This window comes from Cnephaeus nilssonii (genome assembly GCF_951640355.1).
Source record: "Cnephaeus nilssonii genome assembly, contig: SCAFFOLD_159, whole genome shotgun sequence".
Classification (NCBI taxonomy): domain Eukaryota; kingdom Metazoa; phylum Chordata; class Mammalia; order Chiroptera; family Vespertilionidae; genus Cnephaeus; species Cnephaeus nilssonii.
In genome coordinates this window covers 22,390-44,161 of record NW_027645513.1, presented here as the reverse complement: position 1 = coordinate 44,161, position 21,772 = coordinate 22,390, and the positions used below count along the sequence as shown (strand labels likewise).

Sequence of the window (21,772 nt, the reverse complement as noted above, 5' to 3'; positions counted from 1 at the left end):
CCCGATATGAAGACAGAGACTCAGAAAGAGCGGAGGAGGGAAGTCAGAGAGAGAAGGCCCGAGACCCAGAGTGTGTGCGTGAGGGGGGGGAAGGAGAGAGAGAGAGAGGACAGAGAGGACAGAGATGGAAGGGGTAGACAGAAATACCGAAGGACACAGGACAGGGAGAGTCATGGAAGCCCCATCATGTGCAGATGGAGGCAGGGGGTGAGACAAACCCAGAGAGAGAGAGACAGTCAGAGAGACATGGAGGCAGGAGCCAGGAGCAGAGGTGGGCTGGCCCCTGTGGACAGCTGCTCTCGGCTACCTGCTCCCTCCTGCATTAACTCCAAAAGAGGGGACGAGGCTACAGGGCGTCGATGACCTGCCCAAGATCCCCCGGGAGGACACCTGTTGACTTAGGTTCACCTGGGCCACCTGGCCGTGGAGAGGCAGGCCCTGCCTCCAGCGGGGAGTGGGGCGGGTGGAACAGAGGCCATGTTTGAACGGGGGTGGGGGGTGGCAGTGGGCAGTCAATTATTGTCACAGTGGTCGGCAAACTCATGAGTCAACAGAGCCAAATACCAACAGCACAACGGTTGAAATTTCTTTTGAGAGCCACATTTTTTAAACTTAAACTTCTTCTAACGCCACTTCTTCAAAATAGACTCGCCCAGGCCATGGTATTTTGTGGAAGAGCCACACTCCAGGGGCCAAAGAGCCGCATGTGGCTCGCGAGCCACGGTTTGCCGACCACGGGTCTAACAAAACCGCTGTGTCATATAAATGGTTTCCAGCAGGCGGGAGCCTCTTTCTAACAACTATGCACGGAGGCTGTGTGGGCAGCCCCGGAGGGCGGCGGCGGGGCGCAGGGCTTGTGAGTGGGGACCATCTGGGAGTCGGGGCGCTCACCCCCTTGCAGATGGCCACGGCTTCCCGGGAGAGCGACTTGGGGTAGGTGACGGTTTGTTCCATGATGGCCTGGAACAGCTCCTCCTCGTCCTCGCCATCGAAGGGGGGCTGGGGAAGGAAGTAGAGGGGGTAGCAAGTCAGAGGCTGAGGAACTACCTCTCTCACCAGCCTCCACACCTTCCTCCCCGACCATGAACACACACACACACACACACACATACACACACACACACACCTCACGTTCTAGGGGAAAATGTGAGCAAGCCACCAAAGCTCTATTCCCCCCGCCCCCCCCCCCCCCAATGCTTTGAGTTCCAGGCTCAGATGCTCTCGGCACCTCTTTGCGGCTCCGGGCTCCTGGTATCTGCTATGTAAATCAGCAGGGTGTTGATGAGGCAATATGTCATTTAAACAGAAGCCAGAGAACACTGCAGGGCAAGCTGCACCCGCGTTCTGGTTGGATGAGAGGTCTCCGGTCTTCTGGGGATAGGAAGAGCCACATCGAGGCAAGGGTTCTGAATGTGAGGCCTAGCGAGGGTTTATTCCATGGACGGGGCCCGTCAACTTGCATGGGGGGGGGGGGGGAATGCATCTTTATTTTTTTTAAATGTCTAACTGGAATTTAGCACTCCATTCAATTATGAATGTGGGCGACACGGCAGTCCTGGTGGCTTCGTCGCCAATAGAAATCACAGATATATATAGTTGGGTGTGTTTTTGTGTGTGTGGTTTTTTTTTATCACATTAGAGTTGCAGATATCTCAATATATCAGTTACCTCTGCTTCAGAATTACTGGTAGGTCTTCCCAGTAATTGCAAGATATTACTTCCTATTCCTGCAAGATATTACTATTAGCCCTGGCAGGTTCAGCTCAGTGGTCAGAGCATAGGCCCGTGGATGGAAGGGTCATGGATTCGATTCCAGGTCAAGGGCATGCACCTTGGTTGCAGGGCGAGTGCAGGAGGCAACCAATCGATGTGTCTCTCTCACATCAATGTTTCTCTCTCTCTCTTCCCTTCCTCCCTCCCTTCCACTCTCTCTAGAAATCAATGGGAAAAAAATATCCTTGGGTGAGGATTAAAAAAAAAAAAGATATTACTATTTAGTTCATTAATAGAGCATCACATATACACTGAGTGGCCAGATTATTATGATCTCTGAACGCATAATAACCTGGCCACTCAGTGTATATCCTATATAATAAAAGGCTAATATGCAAATTGTCCCCTCGACCAGGAGTTCGACCAGCAGGCAGGCCGGCCAACCGCCCATGTCCCCTCTCCTTGGCCAGGCTGGCCAGACCCCACCCATGCACGAATTCATGCACCGGGCCTCTAATATATATATATATACTGAGTGGCCAGATTATTATGCGTTCAGAGGTCATAAGGCCACTCAGTGTATATCCACATCCCAACGTTTAATATTTAGGCAACTGTATATATTGAAATTAGACTTATTTAGTTGGTTAAATTAGATTCAATGAAACTTTTAAAGCATTGGCAATCATATGTGAATATGATTGATTTCCTGTGTAATCCTGTTATTTTATTTTGTGCATTTGAAACATCGTTCTTTGAAGGGGGTGGCATCCTGGGAAGATGGTGCTTCAGGACCACGGACAGCGCTATCTGGGCATGCCCTTCCCACGTCTTAGCCCTGCCTTACACTTTCAGGATTTCCCTGAGATTAAAGGTCATGTAACAGGTGGCGCCCCACTCCGTGTTGCCTTTAGCCCAGTCAGCCTCTCCCCGGCTTCTTACCTGTCCCGCCAACATCTCATACAGCAGAACCCCAAAGGACCACCAGTCGACAGACTTCCCATAGGGCTGGTAGGCAATGATCTAGGGGAGACAGCGGTAGAGAGAATGAAAGGCAAGATCCCATGCTTTGCGCTTTAAGAAGCATAGGACCCTCTGGCTTCAGACCCTGGGCACCCTGCCCACTGTAAGGGTATTCAGTACACAGTGTCCCCTCCCAGAATACCGTGGCCAGAGCTCCGTTCTTTGGGAAATCTGGGGAACAAACTTGGCCTTCTTAGGATAGCCCTTGGGTCCCAAATACAAACACTATCTCAGGGCCAAGTCACAAGTTCCACCCACCTAGAATATTTAAGTAACTGGACCCTCTCCTTACAGGATCCGGTTGCACAAGGGTTCAAATTCAGAGGCCAGAGATTCTTAAATGCATTTCAACGAGGGCAGTGGTCGGCAAACTGCGGCTCGCGAGCCACATGCGGCTCTTTGGCCCTGGAGTGTGGCTCTTCCACAAAATACCACGGCCTGGGTGAGTCTATTTTGAAGAAGTGGCGTTAGAAGAAGTTTAAGTTTAAAAAATTTGGCTCTCAAAAGAAATTTCAATCACTGTACTGTTGATATTTGGCTCTGTTGACTAATGAGTTTGCCGACCACTGAACTAGGGGACTGTTTAAAAATAGAAATTCCGCCCTAGCTGGTTTGGCTCTGTCCTGTGGGCTGAAGGGTCCTGGGTTCGATTCCGGTCAAGGGCATATGCAACAGGTTGCAGGCTCGATCCCCAGTGTGGGGTGTGCAGGAGGCCGCTGATCAATGATTCTCTCTCATCATTGATGTTTCTATCCCTCCCTCTCCCTTCCTCTCTGAAATCAATAAACTAGATAGATAGATAGATAGATAGATAGATAGATAGATATAGATATAGATATAGATATATATAATAATAATAGAAATTCCCAGCCCTGAAGAATTCCAACCTCAATAGGCCAGAGTCAGAGGCAGGAATGTGTGTGTGTTTTTTCAGAACCTCCCCAGGGATTCTGATTACCAGCCAGGTTTTGAAACCATTGATCTTGGTTACTCAGGCACTAGCATTGAGTCACCTGGAAAGATCAAAGATGGCACCGCCCACACTACCTCCGCCTCCCACGGAAAAGTGAAGGGAAAAGTGAAGACGAGCTATCCACATGCGCAGTCAGAGCCTTAGCTCCACCCCTTTACAGAGCCAGAGCATGCCCCGCCCACCTGAATACTCGGGAGGCAGCCCCACCGGCTCAGTGTTCTGGGGGGATGGGCCCCATCGTCTCCACCTTCGTAGGACAGTCCAGTGACAGACCCCGTTCTCCTGGGGGTCCTACGAGCTGGTCCCACTCTTTAAGAACGTTCACCCACAGGTCCCGCCCACTCTACCTATTTAGAGACCCAGCTCCACCCACTTTGAATGCTCAGGCCTCTCCTCTCCGAGCTGCTCTCCATTAGAACACCCAACACTCATATAAAAATCCCAGGGTCAGCCCTAACTGGTTTGGCTCAGTGGATAGAGCGTCGGCCTGCGGACTGAAGGGTCCCAGGTTCGATTCCGGCCAAGGGCATGTACCTTGGTTGTGGGCACATCCCCAGTAGGAGGTGTGCAGGAGGCAGCTGATTGATGTTTCTCTCTCATTGATGTTTCTAACTCTCTCTCCCTCTCCCTTCCTCTCTGTAAAAAAATCAATAATATATATATATTTTTTAAAAAGATCCCAGGGTCAGCCCTGGCTGGTGTGGCTCAGTGGATAGAACGTCAGCCTGGGGACTGAAGTGTCCTGGGTTCAATTCCAGTCAAGGGCACATGCCCAGGTTGCAGGCTCAATCCCCAGTAGGGGGCGTGCAGGAGGCAGCTGATCCATGATTCTTATCATTGATGTTTCTCTCTCTCTCTCTCTCTCTCTCTCTCTCTCTCTCTCTCTCTCTCTCTCCCTTCCTCTCTGAAATCAATAAAAAATAAATATATATTTTTAAAAGCCCCCAGGGTCAGGTCCCCCGCATTATGAACACTAGACCACCAGCCCCGCCCACTCAGCGGCCTCGGAGAGCGCCCAGGGCATTGGAGTTAGGGTTACCTCGGGGGCTATGTAGTCTGGGGTCCCGCAGAAGGTGCGAGTCGTGTTCCCAGGGAAGACGTTCTCCTTACACATGCCGAAGTCGGTGATTTTGATGTGTCCTTCGGCATCCAGCATCACGTTGTCCAGTTTCAGGTCCCTGTGGTGCGGGTGGGGTGAGCAGGAATGGAGTTCAATGGCCTAGAGCCCTAAGTCCAAATTCCCTCCCCTCTAGGGGCCTGATCCCCTCCATGGAAAGGCCTGGGGCTGCTCACCGGTAGATGATGCCCTGGTTGTGAAGGAAGAAGAGGCCGATGGCGATTTCTGCTGCGTAGAACCTGGAGGAGGGGGTGGGGTCAGAGGTCAATGGCTGGACCCCAAGCCTTCCATCTTCCCTCCACCCTCACCTTGGCCGAGACTCACGCTGCATGGGGCTCCTTAAACTTGCCCAACTGCTGAATGTGGTACATCAAGTCGCCCCCGGTGACATACTCCATCACAAAATACAGGCGATCCTGTGGGGGAGGGGGGAGGGGGCGGGTCTTAGAGGCAAGGACATGCCCATTAGCCAGTCCATGCCAGCCTGTGCGCCCAGCACTGGAAGTGAGCCCAGCTGTCTTTCTAAATGGGCGGTTCCTATTCACCGGAGACAAACTGAAAGGCTGGGGATCCACCCAATCAGAAAGCCGAGCAACTAGCCACGCCCACCATGACCCAAAATATTCTAACAAGCCGACTCAGAATCTCCACCTGCCCCATGTCCTGTTACTCAGAACTACAGGTGTTCTGGTCCGTCCTCTCAGAATTGAAGTTCGAGAATTGAAGAAGAAGAAGAAAAAGAAGGAGAAAGAGGAGGAGGAGGAGGAGGAGGAGGAGGAGGAGGAGGAGGAGGAGGAGGAAGAGGAGGAGGAAGAGATCCACCATTTGCTGGAATCCTAAACCTCGATCACGCCCACTCACACACACATGCAGCAATTCTGGCCACCTGTTAGGAGCCAACAGGTACAGGCCTCACCTGCAAGTGATGATACTGATAATGATCTATATAATAAAAGGCAAATATGCAAATCGACTGAATGGTAGAACGACCGGTCGCTATGACGCGCACTGACCACCAGAGGGCAGACACTCAATGCAGGAGCTGCCCCCTGGTGGTCAGTGCACTCCCACAGGGGGAGCGCTGCTCAGCCAGAAGTCCAGAGCCGGGCTCCCGGCTGGTGAGCACAGCAGCGGTGGCAGGGAGCCTCTCCCACCTCCGCCGCAGCACTAAGGATGTGCAACTGATGACTTAGGGGCCTAAGCCGTCAGTTGAACATCCCCCAAAGGCTCCCAGACTGCAAGAGGGTGCAGGCTGGGCTGAGGGACCCACCCCCCCAAGTGCACGAATTTCGTGCACTAGGCCTCTAGTAATAATATAAAGATCCAGGAAGCTGGCCACGCCCCGCAGAGCTCTTGGAAGTAGAGTCACGCCCTCTCAAACCCTTGACGGTTCAGCCTCCTGGACCCATTCCACGATCTTGGGAAATCCTTCTTTTTGATGAGTCCTTCATTCAGAATCCAAGAGTGACGCGACCTACTCTCCGAGCTGGGCACACCCACTCAAAAGACATTCTTCACGCACTCCTTCACTCAACAACCCTTCACTCAAAAACACCCACTCAACACTCAAGGCCGAGCTCGCTGGGGCCACGCCCACACAGGATCCATCCGGCTGGCCCCGCCCACGCAGGGCCCATCCCTCTGGCCACGCCCATTCAGAGCATGAAGCTCTTCGCCTTGACTTAAGCTCAGAACCCTGGAGCAGGTGCCCGATCCATCTCGGGGTGGGGGGTGAGGCGGGGCTCTGGAGCCAGCCTCGCCCCCTCCCTCCTTACCGGGGTCTGGAAGGTGGAGTGGAGCTGGGTGAGGAAGTGGGGCCGGCCCCCCGGGCCTCGGCCCCCCAGAGCCAGCACGCGCTTCTCCACCAGGGTGCAGTCCACGTCATCATCCTGAACGATCACGTCCTTCTTCAGGATCTTGATGGCGTAGAGCTCCTCGGAGCCCCTCCGCTCCGCCAGCATCACCTGGGACAGAGGCCCAAAGGCCCAGTCGGTCTTGGGACACCCCCGGGGTGCAAGTCCCTGGCCCTCCCTTTTGGGGACACAGAGAAACAAAACCTCCGGCTCTTCCTCTCCCCTCCCTCTCGGGGGATCTGGTGCCCTGCCTTTGCCAACCACGGCCTCAGGGAAACCAATCCTGGTCTTTCTTTTTAAAAATTGTTATGGTTTGGCTCAGTGGATAGTCCATTGGCCTGTGGACTGAAGGGTCCCAGGTTCGATTCTGGGCAAGGGCACAGGCCTGGGTTGTGGGCTCGATCCCCAGTAGGGAGCGTGCAGGAGGCAACCGATCAATGATTCTCTCTCATCATTGATGTTTCTATCTCTCTCTCCCTCTCCCTTCCTCTCTGAAATCAATAAAACTATATTCAAAATCAAAATAAAATTTTATTGAGTTTATTTGAGCTAAACTGAAGACATATGCTGTGGAGTAAGATCTCAAATGCTCTGCAATTCACATCTTCATGTTTCTCCTCTCCAGGGACCCGAAGGTCCCCATCCAACCCTCTTCGGGGACTCAGTCGTATTCCTGGCTGAGGACCGGAAGTGTGACCGCCCTCCAGACACCCTCCCTTGCCCCCCAGAGCCCCGGGAATCCGACCTTCCCAAAGCTGCCTTTTCCTAGAACCATGAGGAAGCTGAAGTCGGAGATGTGCAGACGGCCTGGGCTCGCCCCGAAGAAACAGCGCTTGGAGTCGGTGGGACTAGGGGACGGGGAGGGGATGGGAGAGGACGAAGGACCCATCCGCACGCGCTGCGAGAAAGGGAGAGACCCCGAGGTAGTCAGATCCCCCACGGGGACAGGGGGTGCCCCTGAGAGAGACAGCATCCAGCCCTAGCCGGTGTGGCTCAGTGAATAGAGCTTCCGCCTGCGGACTGAAGGGTCCTGGGTTCCATTCCAGTCAACGGCACATGGATGCAGGCTCGATCCCCAGTAGGGGGCGTGCAGGAGGCAGCTGATCAATGATTCTCTCTCATTGTTGATGTTTCTCTCTCTCTCTCCCTCCCTCTCCCTTCCTCTCTGAAATCAATAAAAAAAAATATATTTTTTTTTTTAATAAAAGAGAGAGAGACAGCATCCAAGAATGAAAAGGGTGGGGAGATACCTAGCCGGTTTGGCTCAGTGGATAGAGTGTCGGCCTTCGGACTGAAGGGTCCCGGGTTTGATTCCGGTCAAGGGCATGTGCCGGGGTTGCGGGCTTGATCCCCAGTAGGGGGTGTGCAGGAGGCAGCCAATCAATGATTCTCTCTCATCATGGATGTTTCAATCTCTCTCTCCCTCTCCCTTCCTCTCTCTGAAATCAATAAAAATATATTTTTTTAAAAAAGAAAGAAAAGGGTGGGGAGAGATGGAGCGAAAATAAAAGTTGTCCCTGCCCACTGCTTGGCTTAAGAACTTTCTATGACTTTCCAGAGCCAGAGGGTTTATTTATTATTGAAATAACCCTTTGAGAGCTTACTATATGCCATTAAGCCTCTGGAAAACCCTGTTAGCACCTCACCCCGACCCCACCCACTTCTAGAGAAGAGGAAGCTGGCGCAGAGATGGTAAGTAACTTGCCCCAAGTCACACGGCAGAGAAAAAGCAGAGCCAGAAATCAAAGTCCATTAGCGGCAGATTCTGTCTGCCTCCTTCCTGTTTCTCCACCATCACCCAGCACGTGGCCTGGAACACCAGCGGGTCTCAGCCAGAGGGTGCTGGATGGAGGGCGGTCTCAGGAATGCAGTTCCTACCGCTCAACCTTCAGAGCAGACCCGGAGTCTGAACATCCTCACCGCCCCTGTGCCCTGGGCCTGCGGCTCCACCTGTGCGGTCACCGTAGAAGTCTCCCTCCTCCCACCTCTAGCCTCAACACAGAGGCAGTCATCTTGTTCAAATCAAAACCACCTCAGGCCACTTCGGATGCCTTCCCATCTCACTCAGTTTAAAAGCCAAAATCCTTCCAATGAATGACAAGGCTCCCTCCACCATCTTCCCTCTCTGACTTCACCTCCTGCTCTCCCCCGCCCCCCAGCCTGTCCTCCCTGCTGTGCAGCAGACACTGCGGACCCGCCCCCACCTCAGGGCCTTTGCACGTGCTGTTCCCTCTGCCCAGAAGGCTCTCCTCCTCACTTCTTTGTCACCAGGCCCTTTCTCAGTGAACCTTTCTCTGCTTACTGCAGTTAAAACCACAAACACTCCTCCTAGGACACTCCCTACCCTCCTTAATGTGTATTTTTCTCCACATCGCTCATTGATTGCTAACATATTATCGTTTATTTTGTTTCACGTCTTTCTCAATGTGAAGCCTCGTGGGGGGCAGGGGTGTTTTTCTCTCCTGTTCCCCGCTCTATCCCCGGTGATGAGGGCCATGCCTTACCCACAGAGGGGCTCGACAAAACGTTTTATGAAAGGGTGAGGGAGGGAGAAAGCATTCCTTCTTTGGCCTGGCGTCCCTCTCCTTTGCTGGGGAACCCTGCACGTCCTCCAGGCCCCGCCTCTCCGGGAAGCTTTCTCTGATTCTCCCAGGCAGGGCCAGGTACTTCTGGGACCTCCTCGGCGCCCAGTGCCCGAGGCCCTCCATGATCAAACATACTCCTTCTGCGGGTGAATTTCTCTGTAGCTTTTTCCAACACTGAAAGAGGAGATGCCAGAACAAGGCTTGGCTTATGTGACACCTCCAGAAAAAGGTGTTCAGTGAGTGAGTAAAGGAATGGAGGAGAGCGAGGCCACCGTGATAAATAGATAGAAAAACTCCAGGATCAGTTCTGGTGGCGCCTCCGCAGGGAAGTCCCCCCTGACTACCTCCCTCCCAAAAAAAACAACAACAAAAACTGGGTTAGTCTGTGCCTCTTTAGTGCCCTGGACTCCGATTTAGCACATCATCCTGGGATTTAAGTATCATATCTGTGACTGTGTGCCTACCTTGGGGAGTTACCTGAGAGTCAGGGTCACCTAGGACTACTCAGCAAGCACAATCCTGCCACCAAGTATGTGTTCGGCTCATGTGTGTGGAAATGAAGACGGATATTAGGGCAGGGAGAGACACAGATGCCAGGAATGAAACTGTCTCCATTCCAGGTCTCAGCTCCACTCACCTCATAGAGTTCCAGGGGGTAGTTACAGGCCTGGGGGGAGGGAGAAAGCCAGAGTCAGAGCCCCAGGGAGGTAGGAGACTGCCCTGGAGCAGTAGGTGGGAACCCCCACCCCCACCCCAAACTCCCAAGCCAGAGGGATGAATAGGAACTCGAATTCCCATCAGACCTTGAGGCAGGAATCCCTCTGAAAAGCCAAGGAAGGAGCCCCAGGGTCTTCTGGGAATTGTAGTCCCAGGACCAGTAGGTGTTTGGGAAAGGGCAGCTCTGAACTTAAGGGGGGTGGGGGTGGGCTTCCCGTGGGGAAGCCGGGTCCGGGTACCTCAAACTTCTGGAGGAGGCTGCAGTTGTCAGCATCAGCCACGGGTACATTGTAGTATTCGCCCTCCTCCTGGTTCAGCAACTTGTACCTGACATACAGAGGCAGACACAGAGATGGAGAGAGGCTGAGATAAGGAGAGAGGGGACGGCAGAGAGAATGGTGTTGGCCTGCAGGAGGGAGCCACACCCAGAGGGAGGTGGGCACGCCCGCCGCCCACCCCGGCCCTCACCAGCCGTCCACCGGCGCCTTGAGCAGCTCGGACACCCCGAAGGACATGGCGCCCATGAAGTCGTTGCGCGAGGTCCGGTCCCAGTCCCACACCTCCACGCTGAGCCTGCGCTCCACGTCCCCCGGCTTCAGGTTGCTGCCGGGAGGGGGGCAGAGTGAGGGGCCCTGCTGGGCGCTGCCCCGCTCCGTCCCCCCCCCCCCCAATCCCCTGCTGGGCAAGAGGCTCAGCCAGAAAGCTGGGGTCTGTGACATGTCTTCCCACAGGGGTTCCCGCTTCCCACACCAGGGCCCTACCCGGATGGCTGTCACTGACTCCCTCAGTCTGGGCCCCTTCCCATACCTGCCCCAGCTCTGTCCCTCCAGGTCTCTGTCCCTGTCTGTCAGTTGGCTTCTCTTTCTTTCCCTGCCACCCGACCACCCATCACACCACCCCTCTGCTCCCAAACTCCTCTATTCTGTCTGTCTCATTCTAGGGCTCTCTCTCTCTCTCTCTCTCTCTCTCTCTCTCTCTCTCTTATTGATTTTAGGGAGAGAGGAAGACAAAGACAGAAATATCGATTTGTTGTTCCCATCATTTATGCATTCGTTGGTTGCTTCTTGTATGTGTCCTGACCAGGAATCAAACCCACAGCCTTGGCGTATCAGGACGATGCTCCAACCAACTGAGCTATCCGGCCATGGCTCTCTCTTTCTCGCCTCCTCCGCTCTCCCTCACTCTCAAGCGGGGGCTTTGATGATGAGTGAATACACAGATGTCTGTCTCTCAGCTTCTGTGTCTCCCTCCATTCCTCTCCCCCAACCACTAGATTCCCTTCTCTGCTCTTTTCTGGGCGTTCTCTCCACCCTAACCCCTCCCACCAGCTGCTCTCTGGGGGGCTTGGGAGCCACAGGGCCCTCAGATCATCCTCTGTCAGCCATCGCGGCCTCCCCTGCACCCGAGGCTCACAACACAAAGGTCTCGTTCCACACAGGGTTCAGCGTGGCTTTCACGGTCCGGGTCTTCTGTTTTGTCAAGTTCCGAGGGTCTGGGATGAGCTTCAGTTTCACATAGGGGTCGGACAGACCATTGGGGTCCATGGGGATGAGGTTCCGGGCCTCACCGACTGCGCGGGAAGGGGAAGGAGGGTAGATGGGGTTAGAGACCCAGAAAGAGGCCCCTAGCCCACCCCTCAGTCAGCAAGGAGACCTCCAAACTGTCGGCCGCCTTTCTCTTGGCCCGGGAGTCTTTGCTGTCTACCCCCCAGTACCCAGAAGACAGGGCATAGAGCCCTTTGCCCCGAAATCGGACCTTCCTCCGTTAGGACCCAGGAGCCAGGACCTGGCCGTTCCCTCACCCCCTCCCTCAAGGACCTTGACCTCTCGCGTGGCCATTACAAGGGGCTGAAAGTTGCCAGGGGCGAGGCTGGAGATGGGGCGGCCAGCTCCAAGGGGCGTGGCCGGGTGGTGCTAGCCTCTGGAGGCGGGGCCCGGTATGGGCGTGGCCTCCATGATGGGCGTGGTCTTCCCGAGGGGCGTGGTCTTCTCTGGCCTGGTGTGGGCGGGGCCTCGAGGGGCGGGGCCTCACCCGTGATGTGGATCTCATCCGCCGTCGGGGCCCGGATTTCCAGCTGCAGGCGCCCGCGGCGCTCCGTGTGGTCCACGCCGCACAGGGAGGGCACGCTGCGCACACAGCGCCGGTGCACGTTCATCTCGCAACCTGCGGGCGAAGGGGGGACGAAACCAGGGGTAGCGCTTCAGGCCCCGCCCGGGACCCGGGACCCCACTCCCCGGCAGGTCCCCAAAGCCAGAGGCTGCGCTGCGGCGGGGGCCCCAGATGCGCCGGTTCCGGCTGGAGCAGCGAGCGCAGACTCACTCACAGGAGCACTTCATGCCCTGGTGCACCAGCCCGTACAGCAGGGAGCCGCAGTGGTCGCAGAAGGTCGGGCTGCTGTAGCTGTGCAGGCGGAACTTGTGCTTGTTCCGGGGGTCCTGGGGGCACAGAGGGGCCGGTCAGAGAGCCAGCAGGGGTGTCCGAACCCCGAGAGCAGCCCTTGGGGCGCTTCCTCCTGCCTGGCTCTCCCAGTCTCGCGGGGGCTCCGCCTCGCTCTCCTTCATTCCTCAGCATTTATTTATTTTTTAAGAAATATATATTTTATTGATTTTTTACAGAGAGGAAGGGAGAGGGATAGAGAGCTAGAAACATCGATGAGAGAGAAACATCGATCAGCTGCCTCCTGCACACATCCTATTGGGGATGTGCCCACAACCAAGGCACATGCCCTTGACCAGAATCGAACCTGGGACCTTTCAGTCCGCAGGCCGATGCTCTAGCCACTGAGCCAAACCGGCTAGGGCTCCTCAGCATTTATTGAGCAGCTACTGTGTGCCAGGCTCTGTTCTAGGTGCCGGGACCCAGCCGTGAACAAAACAAATTAAAACGCCTGTCCACCTACAGTCAACGTGATACTTAATGGGCAAAAACTAAAAGCGTTTCCCTTAAAACAGGAACAAGTTAATCAAGATCGTACTGTAAGTCCTAGCCACAGCCATCAGCCAAGGAGAAGCCAGGTGAGGCATCCAGATTGGAAAGGAGGATGTAAAACTGTCACTATTCGCAGATGACATGATATTGTACGTAGAAAACCCTAAAGACTCCACCGAAAAACCACTAGATCTAGTAAATGAATTCGGTAACGTAGCAGGATACAAAACTAATATCCAGAAATTGGTGGCATTTTTAATTTCTTTTTTGCTTGTTAATCTTCACCCAAGGATATTTTTCCATTGATTTTTACTTTTTATTATTTTTAATTTTTAAACTTTTAAAAAAATATGTATATTTTTTTATTGATTTCAGAGAGGAAGTGGGGGAAGAGAAACATCAATGATGAGAAAGAATCATGGATCAGCTGCCTCCTGCCTGCCCCACACTGGGGATTGAACCCGCAACCGGGCATGTGCCCTGACCGGGAATCAAACCTGGGACCTTCTGGTTCATAGGTCAATGCTCAACCACTGAGCCACACTGGCCTAGCTTCCATTGATTTTTAGAGAGTAGAAGGGAGGAGGAGAGACACAGAGAGAGAAACATCGATGTGAGAGAGTCACATCAATTGGTTGCCTCCCACACGCACCCTGACCAGGTCCGGGGATCAAGTCCACAACCAAGGTGCATGCCTTTGACCAGAAATGAACCCGGGACCCTTCACTCAACGCTCTATCAGCTGAGCCAAACCAGGCTAGGGCAATTCCTATTTTTAATAAAAACCAAAACAGTCCTATCCACATGGCCTTTGCTTTCCAGTGGAGGGAGACAGAAAATAAGCATAATAAATAAATTACATTGTATTGTGGATGGTAATAGGTGCTCTGGAGAAAAAATGATGTAAGGAAGGAGCCTGCCAGGATTGGGGGTGGGGGAGTAGGGGGTGCTAAAATTTGAAATAGTGGACAACCAGAAGGCATTACTAACAAATAAGGTGGCATTTGGGTCAGGCCTGAAGGAGGTGGGGCTTCCAAAGTCCCGTAACCCCTCCACCTCCACCTCACACAGGCTGTTTTTTGAGGGCTTGTGGTCCACTATGAGCTCCTGATCATTCACTGTCAGTCTCTGTCACTGCCTGCTGACAACCTGCCTTCTCTGGGCCCTTGGTGGGATGGAGAATCTGACCTATCAGTTATAGGGCCCCAAGCGTCCTACATGAAAGATTAAGTGTAAACCACACAGCAGGTCCAGATTGTTAAGTGTGCTCAGTACTGCTGTGGTGGTTGTCAGGGATTTCATTTTTTTAACATTTATTATTATTATTATTATTATTATTATTATTATTTTAATCCTCACCTGAGGATATTTTTCCATTGATTTTTAGAGAGAGTGGAAGAGAAAGAACAACATCGATGTGAGAGAAATACATCGATTGGTTGCCTCCTGCAGGCGCTGGGACCAGGGCCCGGGCGGGGGAGGAGCCTGCAACCGAGGTCCGAGGTACATGCCCTTGACCGGAATCAAACCCGGGACCTTTTGGTCCACAGGGCGATGCTCTATCCATTGAGCCAAACCGGCCAGGGCATTATCAGTGGTTTTACTGCAGCCCCCACATAGCTCCGAATAAGAGCTAGGCCATTTATTTCCAAGCTGTGGGATTTGGGGCAAGTTCATGTCCAATTGTGAGCCTTAGCGCCCTTCTCTGCCCAGTGGAAATAAACAATCTATATCTTGAAGTGTTGCTAACTGTCTAGAGTCCAATTAAGCGAGAATTTAGGGCACCAGGAAAGCACTCTCCCTCCACCACCACCCCGCCCCCCAAGGTCGCAGTGTTAAATCATCTGATGTTTGCCTTTTGCGAAGTATGCACGGCAAGAGCTATCGGAGGGTGAAAATTCAGGACGCGCCCGGACTTCTATGCACTTGGCCGGTTAGTGGCGGTCCTATGTCGGAGGAGACGTGGGTGGCAGGGGGGTGCTGGCGGCGGCCTCGATCCCTTTCAGTGCTCTGGCTTCTGAAGATGTTCAGCTGAGCCCGAATCAAAGGGCTCCTGCCTGCCGAACGGCATGCTGGGAGTGAACGCCCTCAGCAGGGTGGCCGGCACACACAGGCCCAGGGGCAGAAGCTGTGATTATTCTCAAGGTGAAAGTGACTTATGCAAAGGGGACAGTGCTGGGCTCCAGGGAGAGGAGTCAGGGTCCACATTTCAACTCTGCCCACTACCCAGCTGTGTGGGCCCCAGGCCCTTCTGAGACCCAGGCTTCCTTCCTATAAAGTGTGTGGTTGGGCGGGGGGAGGGTAGCTGTTTTGCTCAGTGGATAGAGCATTGGCTTGCGGACTGAAGGGTCCCGGGTTCCATTCTGGTCAAGGGCACATGCTCGAGTTGTGGGGGCCTGCAGGAGGCAGCCATCCATGGTTCTCTCTCATCATTGATGTTTCTATCTCTCCCTTCTTCTCTGAAGTCAATGAAGATGTATTTAAATAAACAAACAAATACATTAATAAAATGGGGGGGGAGGGTCAGGGAAGTGAGCCGCCCCTGCAAGGGGTTTTGTGAAGACTACACTGAGTGGCCAGATTATGATGATCTCTGAACGCATAATAATCTGGCCACTCAGTATATATATTAGAGGCCTGGTGCATGAATTTGTGCATGGGTGGGGTCCGGCCAGCCTGGCCAGGGGGAGGGGACATGGGCGGTTGGCCGGCCTGCCTGCTGGTTGAACTCCTGGTCGAGAGAACAATTTGCATATTAGCCTTTTATTCTATAGGATATCACTGAGTGGCCAGATTATTATGCGTTCAGAGATCATCATCATCTGGCCACTCCGTGTAAATGAAGTCATGCTTGTGAGGCCCTTAGCACTTAAGCCTTTGACCCATGTTACTTATGAGATCGAACGCACTAAGAAGCCCGGCCGGCATGGCTCAGTGGTTGCAAGTCGACCTATGAACCAGGAGGTCAAGGTTCAATTCCTAATCAGGGCACATGCCTGGGTTGTAGGCTCGATCCCCAGTGGGGGGCGTGCAGGAGGCAGCCAATCAGTGATTCTCTCTCATCACTGATGTTTCTCTCTCTCTCCCTCTCCCTTCCTCTCTGAAATCAGTAAATATATATATATGCATTAAGAAGAGTCCTGACTAGTGTGGCTCAGTTGGCTGGGCGTTATTCCAGAGCAGTGAAAAGTTGCTAGTTCGATTCTGGTCAGGGGACATGCCTGGGTTGAGTTGTGGGCTCGATCCCCAGTAGGGGGTGTGCAGGCGGCAACTGATGGATGTTTCGCTCTTGCATCAATGTTTGTCTTCCTCCCTCTCCTTTCCTTTCTCTCTAGAAATCAATAACAAATCTTCCTTTTTAAAGCATGAAGAAAAATGACGCCAGATGGATGTAGAGGAAAGACTACCTCCTCACCATTCCCCTCTGTTCCGGCAACAGTAATAACTTTAATGACAGTAACTCACATTTCGTCTCTTGCCATGGGCCAGGCACAGTCCCACGTCTTTGACTCATTTGCTTCTCAAAGCGATCCTATGAGGTGGGCATGAGGATCTAGCTCCCTCGGTTTACAGGCGAGGAACCGGGGGGTGCAGAGAGGTAAGCTACCTTCTGGAAGGTCACAGAACCCACACATGGTGGAGCTGTGATTCGAGCCCAGGCGTCTGGCTTGGGGGTCTCTGCTCAGATGAGGACAGGACCAGTACCGAACCCGATAAGCTGTTCTGCAGATTCAATCCTACACTATTCACCATCCCTGCCGAGTGTGCGCCCTGAACATGGGATAAATCCGTGGCGTTGGCAGAGGAGGTGGGCGGGGGGGCTGATTGATAACATTTATAGGTGCTGGTAGACAGTGGTGCTCAATACATGTTCTATGAAGTCACATCTTCTATGGGAACTTCCATTTTCTCCCTTGACAAGCTGGCAACATTACTCATAGATGTCTCTGTGTGTGTGGCTGTGTCTCTCTCTGCCTCTTTCTCCATCTACTCATCACAAAACCATCTCTAACCTTGAGTCAAACCCTGGGCTAGACTCTCCACCCGCCTGATTTCACTGAACTGTCAGAACAAGCCTGGGACGTCTAGCTTTCTGCTGACCCGGGAGGTAGAGACTAACCACGTGTGGCAATTTAAGTTTAAATTTAGAGTTCCCTCCCTCGGGCACGCAGCCCCTCTCAAGTGCTCGCTGCCACGTGGGGAGGCGGTGGCTTCAGGCTTGGACACACAGACAGGAATGTCCATCACCACAGAGGACTCTACTGCTCAACGCTAGCGGGTCGGCCCCACTTTATAGGGGAGGTGGGGGAGGGGACTGGGGCTCAGAGAAAAGAGCCCCAAAGCCAGACAGAATGAAGAGAGGATCAGGGATGGGCTGTTCTTGTGAGGCCCTGAGGTGTGGGGCTGGGAGGGAGAGAGAATTGTAGGTATCTGTGTGTGTGCATACATAAAAAGCTATATGCACGTGTACGCACATGGGGATCTATATATCTCGGTGTGTGCACATGGGGAAGTGTATATGCACACGTGTGCACATGGGGACCTGTACATGCAGGTGCGTGCACATGGGTTCCTGTATGTATAAGTGTGTGTGCACATGGGGACCTGTATGTATAAGTGTGTGTGTGCACATGGGGACCTGTATGTATAAGTGTGTGTGCACCTGGGGAACTGTATATGCAGATGTCTTTGCACACGGGGATCTGTATGTATAAGTGTGTGCACATGGAGACCTGTGTGTATAAGTGTGTGTGCACGTGGGGAATTGTATATGTAGGTGTGTGTGCACATGGGGATCCATATATGCAGGTGTGTGTGCACATGGGGATCCGTATATGCAGGTGTGCGTGCACATGGAGACTGTATAGGTAGGTGTGCGTGCACGTGGAGGATCTGTGTATGCACGTGTGTGTGCACATGGGGAACTGTATATGCAGGTGTGTGTGCACATGAGGGATCTGTATGTATAAGTGTGTGCACATGGAGACCTGTGTGTATAAGCATGTGTGCACGTGGGGAACTGTATACGCAGGTGTCTGTGCACATGGAGAACTGTATATGTAGGTGTGTGTGCACAGGGGGGATGTGTATATGTGTGTGCGCGCACTGGGGATCTGTGTACGCACGTGTGTGTGCATGCGTATTGCAGGATCTCTCTGGGCCTCCCTCTCTCAGACCTCGGCTGTGTTCCCTACCCACCATTTTCTGTTCTCGGCTCTCTGCGTACCTGCACCCCTGTCTCTCTGTCTCCGTCCTGGTCTGCCTCTCCACGTCCCCTTTGCCTCCTTCCTGTGTGTTGCTGTCTCTCTCTCTCTCTTTCCCTCTCTCTCTCTCTCTCTCTCAATCCGAGTCTCTATCTTTTCCTGCATCTCTGAGATTCTCTCTTCTTATCTCAGCATCCCGGGGCCTGCATCACATTTCTCTCCCTCTGCCCCTCAGCTCGGTTGTTAAATCTCTTGAGCACTGGCTCCCAGCCCCTCCCTCCAGCGCCAGTCCTTCACCCCCTCGCCCCTGCCTTCCCTCTGTCCCCCACCTGTGTCCCCAGCCTGGCTCAGTCCCCTCTGATTCCCCCTTTCCAGGCCAAGGGCAGGGAATCTGGGCCAGCCTGGCTCCCCCTATCTCTCCAGCCCCCCTCCCCTCCCAGCCTTAAAAATAGCAGGAGAAATTGGGACGGACGCCTAGGGGGTGAGGGCGGGGCGCGGCCCGAGGAGGAGTCACCAGGTGTGTGGGCACTCACGTCCGTCTGGGGGCCCTTCCCGGCGCCTGGACACTCGAAGGTCACAAATTCGTGGCATCGGCGATGCACCACAAAGCTGCAGACTGGAGGCGAGAATCAGAGACACACAGAGATGGGCAGAGACCCCCGGGGACGGGAAATCAGAAAGACAGGGACCCCGGACAGGAAGAACGCCAGCGAGGCACAAACCCTGCCCGAGAGAGAGTTCAATGGAGAGTAAATCAGAGAGGCTTCCCGGGCAGAGAGGAGATGGAGAGACTGGGAGATGGAAATTCAAGACAGAAACAGAGAATCGGAGCATCGCAGAGAGAAATGCAGAGCACAGAGGGGCCGGCGGATACACACAGAGACAGAGACAGAGACAGAGACAGAGACAGACACAGAGAGAGGGAGAGGGAGAGACAGAGAGAGAGGGAGAGGGAGAGACAGAGACAGAGAGAGGGAGAGAGAGAGAGAGAAAGACACACAGAGAGAACAGGACCCCCCTGTCGGACACAGGCCCCAGAGGGAGATGAGAAGGAGAGAAGGGCGCAGGCAGGGAGAGGAGAGAGGAAGCCCATAGACGTGTCCTGGACGGAACGGAGAGCAGCAACTTGGGCAGAAGTGAGTCTGGGGGCGCCGCTGCGGCCGCCCCCTCCCTGACTCACTCTGTTCCCAGCCTGGCAGCTGGTGCTTTAGGACTCGCCCCCCCCCCACTCCGCCCCCCTCTAACTGCGGGCCCCACCCGGCCCCCACCCGCCCATGGCTGACCCCGCCCGGCCTGCCCCTGCCTGGGACCGGTGGATGTTGTCATGGTGACGACGGCAGCCTGGGGGGGGGGGTGTTGGTAGGGCTCTGACTTTGCATCCTCAGCCCCCCTCCCCTTCCCAATCTCCCTGTTCCCATGGCAACAGATTCTCCAAATATCTGTCCCCACCTGGAGCCGGCCAAGGGCGGGGCCCCCAGCACCACCTCCGCGGGGCCCCGCCGGCTGAGCCGCCTCCCCGCCACACCCCCCGCCCCGGGCTCCCCCGCGCCTCTCTGGGGACCGGAGAGCACGTGTGTCCAGCGGCCTGGGCTGCGGGGCCCCGGCCTGCCCCCTCCTGAGGGTCCCAGCTCTTCTTACCTTGACATTGCAGGCCCTGCTTTCCGATCCCCCTGCGAGGGGCAAGGATCCGAGGTCAGGGCAGACCAGGGGAACCTGGGCCCCCCCACATCGGCGAGCCACAGGCGGCCTCTGACCCTCCTCCCGCCGGAGCCAGGCGTCTAAGCCCCAGCCCCCTCCTCTTTCTAGAACCCAGACCTTCTGGCCCCCAGCCCCTCCTCCCCAGACCCCAGCCCCTCCTCCCTCAGGAGCCCGGGACCCTCAGCCCCTCCTCCTTCTGGACCCCCCTCCCCCCAGCCTAGGACCCGGAGCCAGGATGACAGCCCCCTCTTTCCTCGGGGACCCCAGTGTGGCAGGGGGTCCCCGCCCCGGGCCTGGCCGCAGCCCCCGCCCCGTGCTCACCAGATGAAGTCGGTGCAGTGGCTGCAGAAGGTCGGCTGCTTGAAGAAGCGGGCGGTGAACTTGTGGCTCTTGACTTCGTGCACCACCTTCTGCCTCAGGGCTCCCTTTCTGCAAAACAGGGGCCGGGGGCCCCCCTCGGCATCGCCTCCGCCGGGGCCCAGGCCCGCCATGGCCCCAGGAACGCCGCCCGGGCCAGGTGCCCGCCTCGCCGGGGGAACAGGTGGAAGGGCCGGGAGCCGGCGCCTCGGGAAAGCCGGGGAGCCGCGGGGAGACCCCCAGAAGGGGAGGCGAGGGGCGAGGCGCCCCGGGGAGCGGCCGTGCGGGGCGGGCGGCGGGCCCCCGGGCGCGGCTGCGGGGAGCGGGCGAGCGGGGCGCGGAGCCCGGGGCAGGGGCGCGCGCAGCCGGCGGCACGGGCGGCGGCGGTGGGAGCCTGGGCGCCGGCACCTGCTGAAATGTGGGAGCCCCGGGTGGGGGGAGGCGTTGCCATGACGACCGAGGGGCGGGGTTTCGGCTTAAAGGCGTCCCCCTCCCTCCACGTCGGACCCACGTCCAAAACACCCTCCCGCTGCTCCCCCACAAAACACACGTGCGCGCCCCGCACCCGCCGGGGGCTGGCTGGAGGGAGGGGCGTCCTCGGCGCGGTGCCCTCCCCCACCCCAATCTGTCGCCCGGCCCCAATCCAGCGCCTCCTGGCTCCCGGCACCCCGGCACCCCTCGGATCGCTGTGTCTCTCCGGCTGTGACACGCTGGTTCGATGCCCAAACTTTGCACTCGGGGCGGGGACCCAGCCAGCGGCGCACCGGGAAGCTGGGTGTCTCCGACGCCACCCCGAGTCTTGACTTTTCTCTCGGGGCCTCTTAACTTCTCGGTCTCTGCCTCCCCCTGGGGGTGTCGCTCTCGGCGGCTGCTCCTCCCCGTGGGTTCCTGGCGCGCGCCCGCTCTCTCTGCTGTTGCCTGGGGGTTGTTGGTTTTTTTTTTTTTTTGGGGGGGGGGTTCGTTCTTGGTCTCTGAGCGTTTCTCTTTCTCTATTTTCTCCCGTCTGCGTCCGTCACTCATCCTGTGGGCGCCTCTGGGCCTTGGGTGGGGGTCCCTCCCTAAATGTCCCTCAGTGACTGGGTGTGTCTCTGTCAATCACTCCCGCTGTGTCTTTCTCTAGGAGTTAATTTCTCTCTCAACCTTGGCCATCTTCCCCCCCCACCCCCCGCTCTTTTTTTAAAGATATTTCAGAGGGCCCTAACCGGTTTGGCTCAGTGGATAGAGCGCCGGCCTGCGGACTGGAGGGTCCCAGGTTTGATTCCGGTCAAGGGCATGTACCTTGGTTGCGGGCACATCCCCAGTGTGGGGTGTGCAGGAGGCAGCTGGTCGATGTTTCTCTCTCATCGATGTTTCTAACTCTATCCCTCTCCCTTCCTTTCTGTAAAAAAATCAATTATATATATATATATATATATATATATATATATATATATATATATATATATATATATATATATTTTTTTTTTTAAAGATATTTCAGAGAAAGGAGAGAGAGAGAGAGAGAGAGAGAGAGAGAGAGAGAGAGAGAGAGATCAATGATGAGAGAGACTCATTGACTGGCTGCCTCCTGCACACCCCACACTGGGGATCGCAATCCGGGCATG

General features: G+C 55.1%; 1 protein-coding gene across 1 annotated transcript; it reads right to left on the bottom strand.

Moving 5' to 3' along the window:
* Positions 1–891: 891 nt before the first annotated feature.
* On the bottom strand, positions 892–20,302 carry PRKCG (protein kinase C gamma; the record flags this gene model as incomplete). Its single annotated transcript, XM_079800900.1, has 16 exons — positions 892–999; positions 2,656–2,736; positions 4,749–4,887; positions 5,003–5,065; positions 5,151–5,242; positions 6,602–6,790; positions 7,425–7,577; positions 9,902–9,931; positions 10,221–10,308; positions 10,450–10,584; positions 11,395–11,551; positions 12,013–12,144; positions 12,305–12,416; positions 18,647–18,729; positions 19,752–19,783; positions 20,133–20,302. Coding segments are annotated over 16 exons (1,764 nt in total), but the record flags the coding sequence as incomplete, so codon positions are not given.
* Positions 20,303–21,772: the final 1,470 nt, after the last annotated feature.